Source organism: Lissotriton vulgaris, chromosome 2_1 (assembly GCF_964263255.1).
Source record: "Lissotriton vulgaris chromosome 2_1, aLisVul1.2, whole genome shotgun sequence".
Lineage (NCBI taxonomy): Eukaryota > Metazoa > Chordata > Amphibia > Caudata > Salamandridae > Lissotriton > Lissotriton vulgaris.
Genome location: NC_141687.1, coordinates 1,542,185,508 through 1,542,205,048, shown reverse-complemented (window position 1 = coordinate 1,542,205,048; position 19,541 = coordinate 1,542,185,508). Strand labels below are relative to the sequence as shown.

The 19,541-nt window shown below is 42.1% G+C and overlaps 1 protein-coding gene across 3 annotated transcripts in view; it reads right to left on the bottom strand.

Annotated features, from left to right (window-relative positions):
* Nucleotides 1-19,541, bottom strand: part of CDON (cell adhesion associated, oncogene regulated) — a 124,974-nt gene that overhangs the window by 27,150 nt on the left and 78,283 nt on the right. For all 3 annotated transcript variants that reach the window (XM_086957410.1, XM_086957411.1, XM_086957412.1), the window contains exons 8-15: nt 18,996-19,349; nt 16,036-16,322; nt 14,262-14,436; nt 11,802-11,903; nt 7,313-7,513; nt 6,346-6,521; nt 4,733-4,835; nt 589-711 (exon numbers count right to left, since the gene is read on the bottom strand). In XM_086957410.1, coding sequence (XP_086813536.1) covers nt 589-711; nt 4,733-4,835; nt 6,346-6,521; nt 7,313-7,513; nt 11,802-11,903; nt 14,262-14,436; nt 16,036-16,322; nt 18,996-19,349 — 1,521 coding nt within the window. The remainder of the gene's footprint in view (nt 1-588; nt 712-4,732; nt 4,836-6,345; nt 6,522-7,312; nt 7,514-11,801; nt 11,904-14,261; nt 14,437-16,035; nt 16,323-18,995; nt 19,350-19,541) is intronic.

The window sequence follows — 19,541 nt, the reverse complement described above, 5'->3', positions numbered from 1 at the left end:
TGGGTCAGTTTCTGACATTTTTAGTCATTAGCTAAGTTGGGGTGAATACAATGGGCATGTGCTTTCAAGAAATGAACCAATATAGATACATTGGTTGAGATCTAGAATGCATTGTTGGGGTGGTATATGTTATTTCCATGGACTGCTAGCTTGAGATTTGTAGGTAAACAGAACAGACGTATAAATTGTAAGTTTGCAATGTAACAGTTATGAAGGGTTTGCGAAGTACAAGTGAGGCAAGTGATAAAGGGCTCCTTTGGAGATGTTGGCTCTGTAGAGAAAGGAGAATGCGCCTGTTGTGAGTCAACAGTTGTTGAATGATTTGGGTGTGGGGATGGTGTAGCAAAGAGTTAAGCCATACACTGTTTTATCTTTTCTACAGAAAAGCAAGAGTGTTGCAATGATTAAAATGTATTTTGAAAGTGAATTTCAGAACTGAGTGCCTCACTTCTCAGCCAACCTGCCTGAAGCAAAAAAAAATTCCATGTCTCTGACAATCTTTGGCTTGCCCGAGAAGGTCTCATTCATTAGCACTTATCTGCCTTGATAATCAGAGGTGGGAATCATGTACTGAATCAGGAGGCCTACCTTTGGTCTCGCACATCATGACATTGCTGTAGTCGCTTTCACCGCCTTCATTGTAACACTTCATTTTGATATCATAGGAGGTTTCTGGTTGCAGGTGACTGAGTAAATGCCTCTGTTTGGTGCCTGGATCGAAAAAGGATGAGCCAAGGTCAATGCAAAAACAATGGCAGAGTCAGTATACCTCATGCAATTAGCAGCTGGCGGCCACCTAGCAAATTACAACACTGAAACGTAAGCTAGGGAGCTGACTAAGCTGACAATTAGAAAATCTATTACCACGACGTGGGATTCAATCACATTTTGCAACATTAGTTCAACATATGAATCTTCAAAGATTCCAAAAATATAAATGCGACCTTCACATTGTGCGCTGCTGTAAGCCCACAGAATACTTTTTACTCTATTCTTAAAATTAGGCCTTTGCATGTAAAATAAAGCCCAAGTTGTGATGAAAGAACCAGAAATTGAACCAAGAATTTGTTTGCGAGGTTTTAACTTTTTTTAAATTAATTATACAATTCCATTCATAGCCCTATATTCACGATGAAAAACAGACAAAAAACCCAAAACAATTACGTAAGATAGACATCTAGTTACAGAAAAAAAGGCCAGTTCTCTTTACCCAGTGCTGCATTTCAACAATGAAGCACACAAGGCATTCCAGAAAGTTCCTTTGATTGATTAGGTCAGTTTCGATGTTTAGACATATTGTGACATCAGTCACCGAATGGCCGTTTTACTATCCAAAACAAGCACATGGCAAGGTGCACAACTGAAAGACAGTAATCTCCAAATAAATGTGCAGAACTGCCTCATAGGTGCATACGGGTTTTAAGGAGGACTGTACCACCAAAGCAATGGTTTAAAAACAATTTAGGGTCTCTCACAGGAACATATTGCAGACATGTTCCTGGTGAATGCACAATAATGCCGTCCAGAAGAAACCCATCCTTCCAGTGCATTTAATGATGTCACACCTCGGGGTCTCGAATCCTGGCTAGGAGAAGTTTCTTTTCTGAGATAATGGGACTGTAGTTCCCCACTCTTGCTCTCGGTCTCTGGAGAACGAATCCAAATCGAACCGGCTTCCCTAATGGAATGATTTTGTTGTGTCTGGCTGCTGGCCAGAACCCCGCGAGCAAACTCGTTCAGGAGAGCGAAGCGTGGGACCATAAATCAACCTCTTCGTTCTTCGACATTCACGACTTTGAAGCATTTTTATAAACCGGGCCCTTTCTTAAGCAGTCTTAAATGAATGAACACTTCGAGAATCCCATAAAATACCACAGTCTAAGGAAAGCATGACTAAACTTACAAATTAAGTGAACAGAAAAGCACTAGATTCATAAAACAGGTGGCTTTATACAGTCACAGGCAGAGTGGAGGAGGTCTTCTTCTATACAGCCTCCGGCAATGGAGTCCAGAATTATGGAGTTCAAATCCCAGCTTCCCAAAGAATATCTTTGGTAACAGTCTATGAAGTTTTCAGTGGAATACACTTAGTTTTTAGTGTTTAGAAACTACCTGTACAACACAGAAAGCAACAAAAAAAGATTCAGCGGTTAAGGCACAGACAATTCTTGATTGAGGGAATCCTTCATGGTAGGAGAAGGATCAAACTAATTTATAAATATGGAATCCTCGTCCCAGATCTGAATGTCATTGGAAGGAAATGCTTTCAGTTCCTTTTGAAGTGGATCATGAAATAAAAGCAAAGCCACAATATAAACACCAAAGTATACACCTGCCAAAATACCCTTAAAGACTAAAATAAGAGACGTTATCATATCAAGTTACACAAGGAGCGTTCATCTTTTATTAGAGTAGCATGATCCATGGCAAATTTTCAGGATAGCCACTAAGCAAGTAATGAGTTCTATTTGGATGCATTCTATGTAAATTTACGTAACTTGGATAGCCTTAACATCTGGCACGGACCAACCTGCCCAACCACAGAGTTACCCCATCTGTGACCACTGTCGGCAGAAAACCGATTAAAACTGCAAAGCATACAAAATGCAATTTCAACACAAGTATCTCTTCAGCTCGATGCCGTGGATGGAAATGCCTCTACATTCAACTTGTGCACACTCTATAACCTCCCAAATAGTTGAGATCCATCAATTATACCAAACGTTTGCAGTTAAAACCTTTAACATGTCCCCCTCTAATATCACTGATGTTTAGTGAGTGCAGTGAAGCAGCCTGGCGTGCCTGAGACTGTGCAACAGAAACAAATACTACAGTATATAGGAACAACAAATATCGGAAAAGCAAAGGAATCCTAGAACACAAGAGACACGTCTGCCAGGATGCAAAAAATGTTACTGCAGGTTAGGAAATTTAAAATGCCATAACCAGATTGCAGGATTGGAAATTGATTACACCATTTGACACGACCCTTTGGCATAAGAAAGACGAATCTGAGCAGGGGCAGCCAGGAAGATAAAGCGTTAAGGGGACGGGCTGGGGAATCTTGAACAGAATGGAACCAACGACAGAATGGGAGGCGGTGGGTAGTCCTAAAGGCATTGGCGGTGGGTCGTCAAAAGGGTACTGTTTGCTAAATTAAGCATGAGGTTGGGTGCTACCTGGGGAAAACTGCCAGAATAGACTTCCTGCTCCAAACACTTTCCCCACATGCTAATGGCTCACGGTAGAATAGGACATTCCCCAATCTTACAATAATTAGAAGCAGTGTCTTACATGATGTGCCCAGATGCGTATTTGCAGCCAGACATCAATTATAAGGGGCTTGTAAGATGCAACCGTTTTAAAGATGTTATTATGGCTAAGAGCAGTGAATTAAGGACCAGATGTATGAAGCATTTTAATGCTCACAATCGGGTCATTTGCGACCAGTAAAATGCCTTCTGGGATGTACAAAAGGCAAAATACGACTCAGTAACTTGTTAACAAATCACATTTAGCTTTGCAATTCGATATTAGGAAGGGGCGTGTTTAGAGCATCCCTTCCTAATACCAAATAGCACTGGTATGTAGGAATAGCACTGGTATGTAGGAATGTTTTCCAACAAGGAATGCAGTGGCAAAACATTTGCAGTTACCACCAACTTCAAGCTGGTGGTAACAAATTTGCAAACAGGAAGGGATCACCGAGGGGCTCCTTGCCCTTTGTGATTGTGGGTGATATATTTTTTTTTTTTAACCCTTTCGATGCTGATGACGAGCTCAGCTCGTCATGATGCACGGTTGAGCTGTGCTGATGACGAGCTGAGCTCGTCATGAAACAATGGAAATAAATGAGTGCCAGCACAGGAGGGGAAAACACCTAGCAGCCAAGGTGTTAAAGCAGGCAGTGGTCCTATCGATCACTGCTCGTCTTAAAAATGAAAAGAAAACTTAAAATTTTATTTTTGCAATACAGCCCATTTTCCTATAAGGAATATAGGTAGCATTCCCCAAAAAATATTGCTTTATTAAAAAGCAATCACAGGAATGGTGGTCTGCTGACCCCAGCAGGGCACCATCCCTGTGATTGTATCCACTCCCAATGGGTCACAAATTGCGACCTGCCTCATTAATTTTGATTAAGCAGGACCCACTGGGAATCTCTAAATGTGTCTGAGACACATTAGTACATTTGATTTTGCGAGTCGCAAAAACTCACAGTTAGAGACTAGCAAAATCAAATGGTCATACATCTGGCCCTAAAAGAGCTTCTCACAGAGGAGCTCTGAACTGGCTCGCTCAGTAAATACACTATGTCATTCATTCCTACTTTTTATAATTTAGCAGCTATCCAACTCTACGCTTCTCTCTGCCAAACAATAGCATTTCTTGGATTGAAATGATAAATTACAGTGCTGCATACCCAAGCCATATCAGCCTGCTAGTTATGAACACTTGCAACAAGGAGAATGCCTACAGCCACCATCGCTCTGGAGCCCTCACTTCAGATGGACCTGTTAGGTAGCATACATCTAGATTAATCCTATTGTGGCTGGCTAATATGCTCAATATGGAGACAGTTACTCATCGGTAACGTATGTAGTTTAGATGTTTTCCTGAGCCCACTCAAGAAATGTATATGATTTTGGACTAGCCAGTATGTGGATGTTCTTCCGACAAACCACCTATTAATGGTTAGTGTTTGGTCAACTGACCATATGAGGTGTCCTACCTTCCACTTCATCTCGCTTGTAGTCGCCATCATTGTCACTATCTGTCGGCCGGTAGTATATGTAGAGACCTTGGATGGGGGTGTTATTGTTTGAATGAATGTACTAAAAGAAAAATAATACAAATTACAACATTAGCACAGTCTTAAGCATTGTTGCAGTGCAACAGGACATCATTTCAGAGGGTTTTCTAATAAAACTCATATCTGATTGATTTGACTAACTGAATATCTTACAGTAAACTAGCTGCCTAATTGAAGGATACACTGAAATACTTAAACTATATAAATAGTTCAAATAAACCACTAGCACTCTGTCTGGAATGCTGAGCCACATAGCAATTAGTGCTCATTTGGTAAACATTCTAATACAGTGACATGAATCAGGTAGGTACAGTATCTGCCAATAGTGGATCGGAATAGAGGGGCAGAGTGTGATATCAAGATTTCCCAAACTGCTTTTGGGAGTGAATAACTGTTAATGGCATTTTCCCCTTGATGTAAACCTCTGGCTCAGTCCTGCAAAACCAGAGATTGATTGATTGATTGATTATTACATTTATTGAGCGCGCAGCTACCCGGAGGTCAACCAACACCAGTTAAAGGTCTGACTAAAGGACAATGGTGCTTAATTCACATAATGGAGAAGTCTAAAAAGGTTTAGAAAATTGGAATGTTGAGTCCTCCATTGAAGACAATGGAGTGCTCCGGGCTTCTAATGGGAGGCAGAGTCCCTGAGCATCACCATTCCAATGTTTGTGCACAGCTGTTGCTGTAAACAAAGGCCTCACAGAGCCCTAGGGGATTTCAAACCACTCGGGCTCTGAGTCTTTTGTTTTACAAATTAGATCATACTGCCTTTAGTGGTGGAATTTTTGAATAGCCTTAGAGCCCCCCGTACTGGGCTCAAACCGGCCATTAAAGGCCCACTCCCTTGTTAAAGGCTGCTGGGGCAGGCCCTTAATGTCCAGTAGAGCCTGCTACAGCAGGGTCTAAGGCTATTTTAGAACACTGGAATGATGGAAGCCCCATTGAAGACAATTAAATGGCTCAGGGTTTATAAGGGCTGGAACAAGCCTTCTGCTCCAACAGTTCAATGTTTGCCTCTCTGTTTCTCCCTCAGTTCTAAAACCAGTATAGCACTCCTGCCTTGCTCTATACAGGTAGTTAAAGGCCCTTTTATTCGTTATAGGACATCACCTGTGGCTCCGGCCTATAACTCGGGTTCCCTGAATGTTGCACATAAGGTATTGCTGTAGCCACGTGTATGGGTATAAAGACATAAGATCAGAGACCTCACTTGACACAAGTGAAAGCAAACTGCATGGCCATAATTGTCTGATAATTAGACGGAAGTCAACTAGATTGACTAAGAACTGCAATTTCGGTTCTAACGATACCCCAAACTAATTAAGAGGATATCAAACTTTTACTGTGACTCGAGGATGTCTTTCATTCAGTCTCATTTCTTCTCTTTTTACGACAATCACCTGAGCTCTGCCAACTATAAGCTGCGGCAGGATTCAGTGGAAGGCAGCAAATAAATAAAAAAATGCTAACTGAAGCAAAAAAAAAAAAAAAAGTAACTGGAGCACAGGGGAAAATGCTTCACTTACAGTCCACTTCAGCATGATCTCGGTGTCTGACACTGCTTCAGTGTGGTCTATGTGAGGCACTATGAGCAGACGGTTAGTGAAGCGCTTTTCAACGACCTGGTACGTTCGAGAGGGAGCACTGCGCACACTTTCTCCGTTATGATTCATGGCAATAACTCGAAAACGGTATACAGCGCCTAGTGAAAAACAAAGAGCATTCTGTTGGTTTAATGAAAAAATGACTGCAATGATCATTAACTTCTTGACCACACCCAAAACTCATTTAAAGAAACAATATACCATATACCACCCACTTTAAGGCACAGTGTACAATTCCACCCTATGCGAGTTATCAACAATTATTTCCCTTACTTTTATATGCATTCAATCATAGAAAAATCCCATAGGTAAATGGGCTGGGTTGTTGAGCTTATCCAGGAAGGCCAGATCCATCCATGCTAGAATTTCACAATATCCAATGCAATAGAGTTTCATTAAAAACCATTGTACTCATTTATACTTCACAGAAGCGACAATCCTCCATAGATTCCTGGACCCGCGTTGGTTATTCTTCAGTCAGATGAACAGAAAACATAGGAAGAGCTTGTACACACATTTTTTTTTTAAAAGAACCTTGCTCTCGTTATAAGTATGGTCTCAGTCTGTTCCATTCAATGTGAGCATTTGCATGGTAGGTTCATTTGTCACTTCATCATGCAACAGCTGTTGAACTGCCTGCTTCTCTACACACTGGAGTACCCAGACTGGAAAGTAACTAAGCACACACATTTTTCCAACAGGCTCCTCTCCTCAATTCAGCCACAACAGTTGGGAAACGGAGATGACCTGCTTCAAGCCTACGGTAACCTTTGCCTAAGCACCTGAAGGCGGATCAGCATCACATGTACCCTGAGAGATGAAAGCACTGCAGCTCAGGAATACAGAGTGATAATTTAATGTGCGTGTGCGTGCGCGCAAGGACAGGTACCTGGCTCCAGGTTGGAAACTTCAACAGACAGCTTGGAAGGAGGGATGTTGTCTGCAGCAATCTGCCAGTTTTTGCTTGTTCGCTTGTATTCCACTTTGAAGGCTGTGATAGGGGATCCACCGTTGGCTCTAGGGATCCACGTGACGTACACAGATGTCTCTGATGCAGTTGAGATAGTGGGTCGATCTGGTGCTTCTGGAACTAAACAAAGAAATAAATGGTGTTACAGGGAACGCACAATAAATGTTCAATCATACGCAGCGTCCTAGGCACATCTTTCCATCTTAATAAAAGAACATATTTCAATGCCCAACCCAAGCAGTTAAATGTTAGGAAATCACATAATCAACTACAAAAAGTAACAAGTATCCTAACTAAGTTCCGACTTATAACAGAAATCGATCAAACACTTCCACTTTTTATTGTTGACTGACTTTCACTTCATCATTTATACCACTAACTTCTGAAATGTCCGTGCTTTACCAAGGCAACAGACCTTCCCCATTTATCGATCCAGGTTCTGAAATCACATAGGAGTATGAATCGAGGCTGTCTCAATTATATTCCAATTTGGGCTGAAGATACCACTAAGAAACACTACATCATGATACAAGAGCAGTCCACTTCCACTTTCAGAATCCATCTTCCCCTCCAATCACTCATTGACAGTATATCTCCCTTTGACCGTGCCCAGCCCTCCAGTGCCTTTTAGCTAGGTTTGTGCAATATAAATACCACATACACACATTCACTGTGTATATGCATGGGCACATTGAAGCTATCAACAATTGGATGCAAGATAACTCAATCACTCTACAGCCCTCTACAGTCCCCAAAGTGGCCACTCAAGTGTGTTGCCGCCAAAACTACAGCTTAAACATAGCAGAAAGTAAACTAGGACGCAGTGTAAACAATTTGCTTAAAAGAAAAAACATAGAACTAGCACTAAAATGCACAGCACAGTAGAGGTGAAAAAAATGTATCTGCTGATTGTTTGAGAAAGGCACGTAAATGGATTGATTAAGGGCATTAATCAGGTGCCAACTACCTTGGTGAAGAATGTAACAAATCAGTCTGACCTCCGGTAAAGACTACGAAAACTTTACTGCTTCTCAACAATATTTAGGAGCCCAGTGAGCTCAAATATTTCAAGTTAACAATGGTTCGCCCAGTTCAATGATCTAAAAATCAAGGCCTTGCTTCCATTGTGTACGCATTATGTAGGGCATAGATGGTTGTCCAAGAGGCAGAAGGCTCTCAGCATTAGGCCACACCTATTGGGTAACAATGTGCTTATGACCAGTTTCATTAATTTATTTGTGAGGGACAACAAGAGTCACTTCTTTACTGTCACTAAAAACCAAGCGGTTTGCAAGTCTGTTTAAAAACATGCAGCACACTGGAGCGATACTTACAGAACTCACTTGGCGTTACAGACAGCAATAGGGAACAGAGAGAGTAAAAGAGAAGGAGGGTTAGTAAGTTTGACATCAAACAATGTTTGGTGAGGCAACCATGTTTTATTTAAATAAAACGAGGCGAACTGTTAAGAAAGGAAGCCTTTTTGCAGAACCAGACTGACGGGACGACTAGAAATCCCTTGCAATAATGCACCGAAAATGTTTCAAGCATACAATGTTATTTACATGCTTTTAGAGCCCTACAAAGACGACAGATGACATTGAAGAAAACCGCAAACACAATACAACCACAAGGCAAACAGATTTGTTTTTGTGTTACATGCTCAACCTAAAAACAAATGTAGAGGGATGTGCACATCATATTTAGACAACTTGGCAAATACAGTACAAAGAAAGGAGATGAATGAACAAGCATCAAAAGGGAAGGGAAGTGGGCCTAGCAGGTAGCCATAAAACTAACATCTAATGTTAATGACTATCTGCTATCCTGTGAGGAGAAAAGTAATGAAAAGGAATCTAAAATACTATTCAAAGAAAAAGGTATTTGTAGTCTATTTCGAAGAGTTATGGGCACCTCAGAGAGCCAATTATTGTCCCACAGAAAGAGCAAAGAACAGGGCATTCAGAATCAAAAAGACTTGAGGGCTATGAGGAATGTGAAGCTATCATCCAGCACCTCCAAGTGATCTGATATCTGTTCAAAAGATTGACCGCAGTATTTCTTAACGAGGGGCATCCATGAATGTAACTGTGGCTCAGTCGCGAGTCTAGATGGAAGAACAAAAGTAAAAGGCGAGGGCTTAAATAGTTTCCTGGTGTGGCAGCAATGTGCCGGGTGAAGCAGATGAAGGCAGCAATGAAGGCCATGTTAGTTGAGCCATCTCCTCAGGTTGGGGATCAGGTAAGCCCAGGTATTCGGCTGGCGTTGTAAATGTTCAGACTGGACTCTGTGATATAGATTATTTGCATAATCAAGCCAATGTAAATCTAAGCTACAGGGATTCATCGACTGCTTGGTTGGAAAAAGTGCACCGCTGTACAGAAGTATGTATGAACTAGGGTCACATAAGATGGCTGGGGGCACCTTAAATGTGAAAACATAAATGGGCAGAATTGAATTGCTCATTGGAGCCAAGGAGAGAAGAAGCTGACCAGTTTAACGCAGACAATTAAAGGTACAGTGAGAACACTAAGAAGTGACCAACACTGACCGCAGGTGGAGCCTCTTTAGCGTGCCCTGTGGTCGACTATATGTAGACGAATAAAAGGCAGTGGGGAGATCTTACTAGAGTCTGCAGGTTCTTACAGATTAGGCCCAAAGCCAGACTTACATGGGCACGCTGCTGCTGTAGTCTTGCAAATGAGTGGGATACTACTATAAGATTTCTGGCTGTAAAGCACATCCTGTGAGTTAGTCCAGTATCATTGGTTCAAGAGACTTAACCTTTTTAACTAATGGTTGGGGAAGTTCAACAGGTAGTGTGATGTGGATTTAAAGCTATATTGAAGGATACTACAAATTCTTGTAAGTTGTCCTTGGTGCAAAAATGTTGATGCCCAGCCAAAACAGTGGTTTGACACTTAGAGGAAAAAAAAACACTTCAATAGGAAGGAAGAGGGTGGGGAGTACTTTGTTACCATGCAAATCAGAACGCCTTATAACTTCCAATAATTCAGTGAGCCTTTCTAGGTAGGACCCCAAGATGAAACACTGCTTAAATTGTCAATAATAGTTTGTGAACCCCCAAGAACTACTGCAGCTGCATCATGAGATCCTGTACCGCCTGCCTGCTGTCTGAATGCCAGGGAGCCCCAAAAGCCAAATACTCCTCCCTTGAAAAAGAGACGTTGGTGAAACCCCGACATTTGGGGCCTTGTATTAAATGAGTCCATATAGCTGGCCATGTAGCTATATGAGGAACAAGCGATTGGACCACTAAACCGGATACAGGGCTGGTGCGTCTTAGCAAAGGAATCCCAAAGTGATGAAGAGTTGTGTTAGATCCCAATGAAAACCTGCCAGAAACGTTCTTGAAACAAATAGGTCACGGAATGGGACTCTGGGCTGAGGTCTGTCGTGACCCCACATCGGAACTGCTTTTTTTATGCATCTGCGACCCACAGTAGTACAGTTTTTGAGGAGTTGTTCTCATGACAGTGGGAGGAGCCAGACTCATTTATTGGTAGAGAAGTAGTCAATAGCATAATCGCTCCAGGAGTTCCCTAAATAGCTAACAGAAGTAAAAAAAAAATCTAAAATGGATCTAGAAAGCTTTACTTGTCTTTTCTAGTTGCTACGCCTACAGATCTTTTTTTTTAAAGGGGTTTTTGGCCACACTCACTAGTAAAGCACGTTCTCGGCTAGTTTAGTGAAGGGACAGGAGAAAGAGGAGGGACAGGAGAAAGAGGAGGGACAGGAAAAAGAGGAGGGACAGGAAAAAGAGGAGGGACAGGAGAAAGAGGAGGCGGAGCACAAAGAGGAGGCGGAGCACAAAGAGGAGGCAGAGCACAAAGAGGAGGCAGAGCACAAAGAGGAGGCAGAGCACAAAGAGGAGGCAGAGCACAAAGAGGAGGCAGAGCACAAAGAGGAGGCAGAGCACAAAGAGGAGGCAGAGCACAAAGAGGAGGCAGAGCACAAAGAGGAGGCAGAGCACAAAGAGGAGGCAGAGCACAAAGAGGAGGCAGAGCACAAAGAGGAGGCAGAGCACAAAGAGGAGGCAGAGCAGGGGGAGCAGAAAGGAGCAGGAGCAGAAAAAGCAGGGGGAGCGGAAAGAGCAGGGGGAGCGGAAAGAGCAGGGGGAGCGGAAAGAGCAGGGGGAGCGGAAAGAGCAGGGGGAGCGGAAAGAGCAGGGGGAGCGGAAAGAGCAGGGGGAGCGGAAAGAGCGGAAAGAGCAGGGGGAGCGGAAAGAGCAGGGGGATCAGAAAGAGCAGGGGGAGCAGAAAGAGCAGGGGGAGCAGAAAGAGCAGGGGGAGCAGAAATACGAGCGAATGATAAATTTAACTGAGGCAATGTGCTTAGTCTGTAGGCAGTCACTTAAAGATGGACAATATTGAATTAGTTTACATACCACCACTGTGCCGAGAAGAATCTGGTAAGACCACTCCGAAATTGGAGTTCACGCCCTCTTGGAGAACAGGTGGCTTTGACGAGGGAGCCTGAACAATTTTTTCTGCATATAAATGAAAAGAATGTGGCCAAAGATAAGATTAAAATGTTACTATAAATTAGCTGACCGGTGCAAATAGTTCGTTTTGATAACAACACTTAACTGATTTCATTGGTTCAACTCAGATTTTATGCATGCAGTAAATCAAGCTAATTTTGTTAAAAAGTTGCTCACAACATTCTTTGGCAAAATTAAATATTGAAAACAACAAAAGGACATCCTTTTTAGGTTTAGAAAACGACTTTAACTTTGAAAATCGTTTGCATTATCCTGCCACCTAGCGTTTGGATCCAGAACTGCACTAAATAATGTGACAAAAGTGAACACTTCTACCAATGGGGAGTCGACATAATACCATATCGGTAATCACGCTGGGCTTACTTCAACGAAATCGTCACTTTTTCCTAGCCACCGTCCGAAAAATAAGTATCGGTCATGTGCTTTCTTCCCTATGTTTTGCACACCTATCACTTTGTTTGGGGTACACACAGTTCTATTCCCTTAGCTCACAGAATTATGGATATAGCCAAACCTCTGTGGATAAAAAGACAACAAAAATGAAGCTCACACCTCTCGTTCAAGCCACTCACACGTAGAGGAAGGGTTTTTGTAGGATAAACACATAAGAAATTACATTCGTGTGGGGGTTTACTATACCAACAACTGCTATTATAAACATGGATAGGAATCAGCATGATTAAAATACAGATGATCGCAAAGGCAGAAAAAACTGGAGGAAAAAGCATAAAAAACCCAAGCATTACGGTTCAGGGAGATTAGATTTGTTCCGAGATCAGCTCAGAGATGTAAACGTTTCACCATACATTGTGGTACTGTCTACGGGGCCGGTTCACTGGTTATCAGCGGGAAATGTCCTGGTTACTGGTAGGTCTGTGTCAGCGTACCATTGTCCTCCCATTTCTCATGGCAGAGGAGATTTTATAGTTTTGGCCCCGATGACAGGTGGCATGGTAATCTGCTGCTGGGTGCGGGTGCCATGGAAACCCTTTGATAAATTTGGTACCTTGTTATTGGGCTCTGTCGCTTAGTGCCCGGTTAGTGATTAAAGTGGCCTGGCAACCACTCATCCCAAGGAGTTAACAGGAAAAGGCAAAGAAACCATGAGTCGATCGCACATTACTAACGATCATTAATGTTGGGATTATACACATTATTAGCAGGAGATTTTCTGACAATATGCAGAAAACAAGCATAGTTAGGTTTATACCTGAAAAGCAGCTGGTGAGGCTGAGGCAGTATAGCCTAATCAGTAAGGCACTACAATCTAAATTATAGACAGCAGTGCGTCATGTGAAACAATAAAATAATGAGGAAATCCCTCCACAAAAATCCATTCCATCTCTGATGAGAAACTTGAATGAGTTTAGCCCAAGGTCTAGACTTTTCTGCAGGTCCGAAGATAACCAGACAAGTTCCATCTTCTTCCTTCGAAATGACTCGACATTAAGAGGGAGAACATTGAGGTATGAGGCTTGTGTTCAAGTTGGGAAAACCAAAATACCGTGCTTCACAGAGCTCTGCAGTAGAAACAGTGTAACCTAGATCATCCACCACACAGGAAACGTAGGACATTGGCCGAGGTTCCTTCTGAGGGTCAATACTCAAAGCAGTAATATTCATTCTCCGGGACATCTTTTGCCATGTTTCATGTAAGGGATTGCCGCCACAGAATTCCTTCCATCGAGAACTGCATGTATGGGGCAGGTTTTCTTCCCTACAATTTTTGCAGGACAAAGTACTCAAATTGCATAGTTGACAGGCGCAGGAAGGACATCTTAATTTTACTAGAAATCAGGTGGCAACATTAAAGGCAGACTGTTCACATCAATTTTCTGTATCTGCCACTTTCATGCAGAAATTGGTGCAAGTGCTTGAGAAACCTTTTACAACAATCAGCTAAAAAACAATGTCTACGGGATAAGAAAAATACTAAAACAGGACTGGACGCACACTTTGAAAAAGAGGTCATTCATAATAGAAAAAAGGTTGTTAAAAAACGAATAGGCGTTTGTGGCCAATCAAGTGGTAACAGTAGGAAAAAGTTGTTCAAAACCAACAATATTCAGTGAGACGTTACGCAACAGAAAAAAGTCACTGCAACTTAATGCCATCTAAAACAACTTCTATCACTGCTTCAAAATACAGAAAGAGCTATCCATTTTAGAAGATCAAGTGCACATTTGCTCTGCATATTACTCTAGAGAAGGATCCACCACAGATTTCTACTTCAAATTGTCATATTTCCATTAACATAGGTTTACACACGTTTCCGACCAACAGTCTAAAGCAAACCACCAACATCCAGCCACATCAAACTCCCTTGAAGACAGAAGCACTCACCTTTGCTGGTGCGGAAAGTAAGCATGGCAGGTTGACCTTCTCCCACAGCATTTCGTGCTACCATCAAGACTTCATACAAGCTTGAGGGTTCCAGCTCCGAGATTCGCAACTCATTCTCGCTGCCGGGAACACGGACTGTGTACCACCTACCAACCACGCTGCCACCATCATCCAGCTTCATGATTAAGAAATGCAGTTTAAAGTATAAAAAAAGAAACTGAAATTAACAACCAAATTAAACACATGCCCAGCTGACAAACATTAAAAATCCAGATGTAGAACAAAGCATATGTCATCATTCAATGGATTTCTGCATGGTACTTTCTAGAGCACCACCACCATGTTGCGTCATTTTGAATGACATGTAGGAAATTTAGAGCATTCCATGCAAGCTACTCATTACTGACCAGTTGATCGGGAACTTTATCTATACAAAATAAGATCCATGTAGAAAAACATAGAATAAAAAAAATCAACTAGAAAATAGCGTGAAAAGTTGCACATGCCTGAAAGGATTGCTAATTTGAACAAGGGTAGCAAACATGCGCATCATGCCTTTCTAGCTCGTTAGTTTCCCATACCACAAAAAACTCTTCTTTCAGGAAGTCCACTTTAGTTAAATGTTCTCCATACATAACAAGCCTTCCTGATTCGTGGCTAAAGTAGATGATCACCCACCAAAGCCAGAATCATTATGAAAGCTTCCCCTGGAATTCAGAGTCTGAAGGAGTTTGCAGCACATTTCAGCGCATAAAACGACTTAGTTTTTCATATCACCATTGCTCGATTACTGAGCTTGACTTGAGACGTGTACATTTTAAACTGTACGGTCTGAGGTGCTTGGTGAAGAGGATAAAGTAGGCTTTTCTGCTTCTGAATTTAGACAGCAATGATGCACATGAGGGGCATGAAAGTAACTTCTGGTATTTTAATAAGCCACTGCAGCATTTGAGGCTCCAAGGCTTCAACGTCATTTTCTATTTCGAGGAATCGCTAGGATGCTTTGCAGCAACTTCAGTAGGATGTGTGACATTGGTCATGTCAGTTTCTTACCGGATGGATGTGAACACATCAGCAGGAGGATGTCCTTCAGTTACTGTTATGAACCAGAAGGAAGTTTGTTTTGGGTTTGATGCCAATGGAATGCTGGGACATTTGCTGCTGCCAAGCAATCTACCAAGTGGACTTGCAGTGAGTTCGGATTCTTTACCTCCAATACTCCTGGTGCATTTAAAGCACACAGTTTTGAACTATACCGGATGGGGTAATAGCAGGCAGCCAATGAACTGCGGCATTGGACTTCTGTATATGTAACTGAGTACCTTTATGGCCAATCTGACTTCAGGGTTTGAAGTACTGACTTTGTGTTCTGGCATTTAGGAGGCAAAGGAACAACAAACTGCAGGGTTGCACCTTAACACCATAAGCACCAGGGTCGGTGGGGCAAGGTTTGCACATATAATTCGTACAACCATATGTTTCCAGAATTTGCAGATCTGGTGTGTAACCGATCTCTAGCAACAAATAATATCCCTAGAGTCCCACACTCATGGCTTGCCTCAAACTGAGAAACAAGACTAAAAACCAGAAAAGTGTTGTAGCTGCTTCCCCGCCTGCAGTATTCAAAAACTTTAAGTCGTTCAGGGACAATCAGGTATTCACCTAATGTAATGTAACCCTAAAGTTGTGAAACACGTGTGACTCACAATGCAGCCTTCAAACAAATTCCAGCCAGCACGAAACAGCAGAGTGGAGAGTGGATGGTAAAGCGTACCTTCCTGTACTTGACGAAGTAGGCATTAATGGGGAAGCCTCCGTCCTTTCCGGATTTCCACAGCAGATGATAGACATCAGGCTTGAGCGTGCGCGGTGGACTGAGGATGATGGGGGCATCAGGTGGGGTGGCTCCATCAGAGGATTTGTCAGTTGCTGGTTTGCCATCTGGCCAGGTTGTTGGTGTTGCATTTTGGAATTCTAGGTCGTAGTCATAATCTCCTTCATCACTCTGAACAACTTCCATAGGAGTCGCTTCTTCTGCCTTTGTGCTGGTTTCAAAAGGGACTGTGGAGATGAGATGGAGAGTAGGAAACCGGGTTAAAGATAAACTTTCAAAACATTCACATCTAAATACAGAACAGGCAATCAAGGTAAAAGGCAAAAGTATTAAAAGTTATCCATATGGTGATTTATGTAGCCAAGCTAATTTATATTCCCAGACCTTGGATGGCTGATCATGCTGAGTGATAAAAAGCAACAGCAAGTAGTAGGCACTGTGGGAGTACTCGTTTTACAACTGCTTGGTCAATTTTTCTCTCCAACTACCAGTCTGCTCCAATCTCTCTCTCTCTCACCGGGTATTAAAAAACATACACCTTTCCCTCTACATTTAACATAGGTAGCTGAAAGCACCTTCTCTTATGCTGTGCTCGCACTATTTGTTCACAGCGGGTAGCACCATGATTGTGTCAAGAGAACTTTTACTTCTCTCAAATATCCTTGGCCACTTTTGAAGCAAAAGATGGCCACCTTCAGCTGGAAGGCAGTGGCCGATAGCTTCAGGGCACCCAAATCAATTAAGGAGAGGAAGGAGGTTAAGAATGATGTCAATTATTAGGTTTCCTACACGAGGGACACTTTCGGGCACATGCATCAAAGTCCGGTTTTGCGATTCCTTATTTGCGAAAATTAGGGAATCGCAAATAAGGAATCGCAAAACGGGATGCATCAATTTATTCGCATAGTTTTTGCGATTCGGTAAAAATCGCAATTTTTACCGAATCGCAAATATTATGCAAATTATAATTTGCGATTTCGCAATTCCATTGATTCCTATGGGCCAAAAGGCCCATAGGAATCAATGGGAAGGCATTGACATTTTGCAAATTGCAATTAGCGATTCGCAAAATGTTAATGCATTCCATGGGTGCAGGGGGGGTCCAAAGGACCCCTCCCCCCCTGAAATGTATTTTAAAGTGCATGTTTCACACACACATGTCCTAAGGACATGTGTGTCTGTAACATGACAGTGTTTAAAATGCTAATTTGAGCATTTTAATAATTTTTCGCAAATTACCACGAGGTTCACCCTCGTGGTAATTTGCACCCCCTAATTGCGAATTCGTAATTTTAAAAGCAATCATGCTTTGCTTTTAAGGAATCACAAATTTGCGATTCTTTAAAAGCAATCGCATTTTAGGAATTCGCTAAAAAAAGCGATTTTCCCCAAAACTGTTTCATGCATCCAAAAACCTATTTAGGAATCGCAAACGGCCGAATTTACCGATTCGCACCGTTTGCACTTCCTAAATAGATTGATGCATGTGGCCGAAAATGCTCAATGCTGTCCTTTGCAAAAAAGAATGATAAAGGGCTCACTTCTCATGCATTAATCCTTGCGCTCTAAGAGATCATTAATGCGGTTTCACTGATTTACCTGCATTGGAAAAGTACGTTTAAAGCACATATTGGATTTATCCCATGTTACAAAAAGAAACCGCTTTTCAGAAAACTATGAAGTGCGGTATTTAGTTACAGAGATTATTTTAAATAGTTTCGTTTTAGTAATTCTGCTTTTCCTGTTCGATGCAGTTGTGTCTCATAGGATTCGCAGTTTTTGCATTTTTAGGCTGGCTTGTATGAAAGTATAGGCAGATAAATATCTATTTTATCGACCTACTGGACCTAATGTTAGTGGGAAATTCACAAAAACTGAAGTGGTTGCATGTATGCACTGCACATGCAAAATGGCTGGTAGGGTAAGATCTCTGCTATAGCACACCAAGGACACACCAGCTGAGACAACAGGAGTGGTGGAAGAAAGGCTAGCACAAAGGAGGCGGTCTAGAATACTGAAGAGTCACCAAGACAGATTATATTACTGAGCGTTATGGGTAACATCCTGGTGCTGCCACAGCCATGTTTTAGTTGCCACTATTTGTCTTTGATGGGAAAAAAATCACTAAATTAACTAATTTATATAAAATAGTTCCTATTTTAGTGTACTTGTACAGTAAAACAAGTCTTAAATAATTAGCGCTGAGATGCCTCCGGGTAGTCACCGCTTTATAAAAACCCGTTTCCATTAAATTTCATAATCAAATTAGTTGACCTAGAATATAGTAAAAATCAAACCTCCAAAAGAACACAAATCTTAATCGGTTCTGGGGAATGAAATCTGCTCAAAACAACAAAATTAATACAGTGCTGAGCATACATTACGGTTATACATGTGTAGACAGATATGGCTGCTATCCGAAGTATGAGAGTAGAGGGGGCTTGCGCTTGGGATTATTTATTGTAACACCCAGTATCCTTTATGGAAGCTACCAATGGCATGAAATGGGGTCTGGCGAGTGGAGGTTATGCTTAATAGTACAGGTTTTGCAGATTCTACTGATAGCATGAGCTGGGTGTTGGCCTTGGCAGGTTGAGGAGAAGAGGAGCAGTGCAGCTGTGGGGATTTTGCATTGTGATGCAATGGGCAGCATTAGGTATCTTGCCCATATTTTCTGTTCCAAAACCTGGCTCATTTCCATGAAACAAAAGATAACAAGAATCTGACTATTAGTTGAATCAGAGGGTGTGGGCCTTACTTTGCAATAATCCCCATTTGTGAATTCCATCTATGAAAAAAATGAGTGAAGACAGACCAATTTGGGCAGGGTAGTCGCATAGCTTTGGTTTACAGGAAAAATGGCCAATCAAAAGAATGCAACAACTGTATGGTCTGCTTACCAACTGTGAGGAAAGCTTCGGACGCTGCAAAGCCATGATCATTGGTCGCTTCGCAAGTGTACTTCCCAGAATGCTCTGCCGTAAAAGCGTGAATGTAGAGGGAGCTTGACCCAGCCCGAGACATTGTGAGATGTACAGGCTCCGAAGCCGGGGCATCTGCTCCAACCTGAGGCGACTTCTGTGATTTTGTTTTTAGAACATGGGAGGGGTGGCTCGATATTAGTCCATGGTTGTTATACCAGCGGATGACAGGAGGTGGCACACCCGTGGCATTACAGGTCAATGTTACAAAGTCGCCATCCAGCACCCGAGCACTGGCTGGAGCAGAAACGATGACTGGTTTGGAGCCTCGGTCTGTTTTAAAATGAAGTAAAAGGTACATGTAGATCAGATTTGCAGTTAGAAAAGTGCTAAAGTCTTGACTGCAACACAACAACACCAGAAGTGCATCCACAGAAATGTAAGAGCGAGAAAGTAATCGTGGTTTCACACAAACTCTCTGAAAGGCTGTCATTTTGGATATTTGATGGAATCTAAGTGTACAAA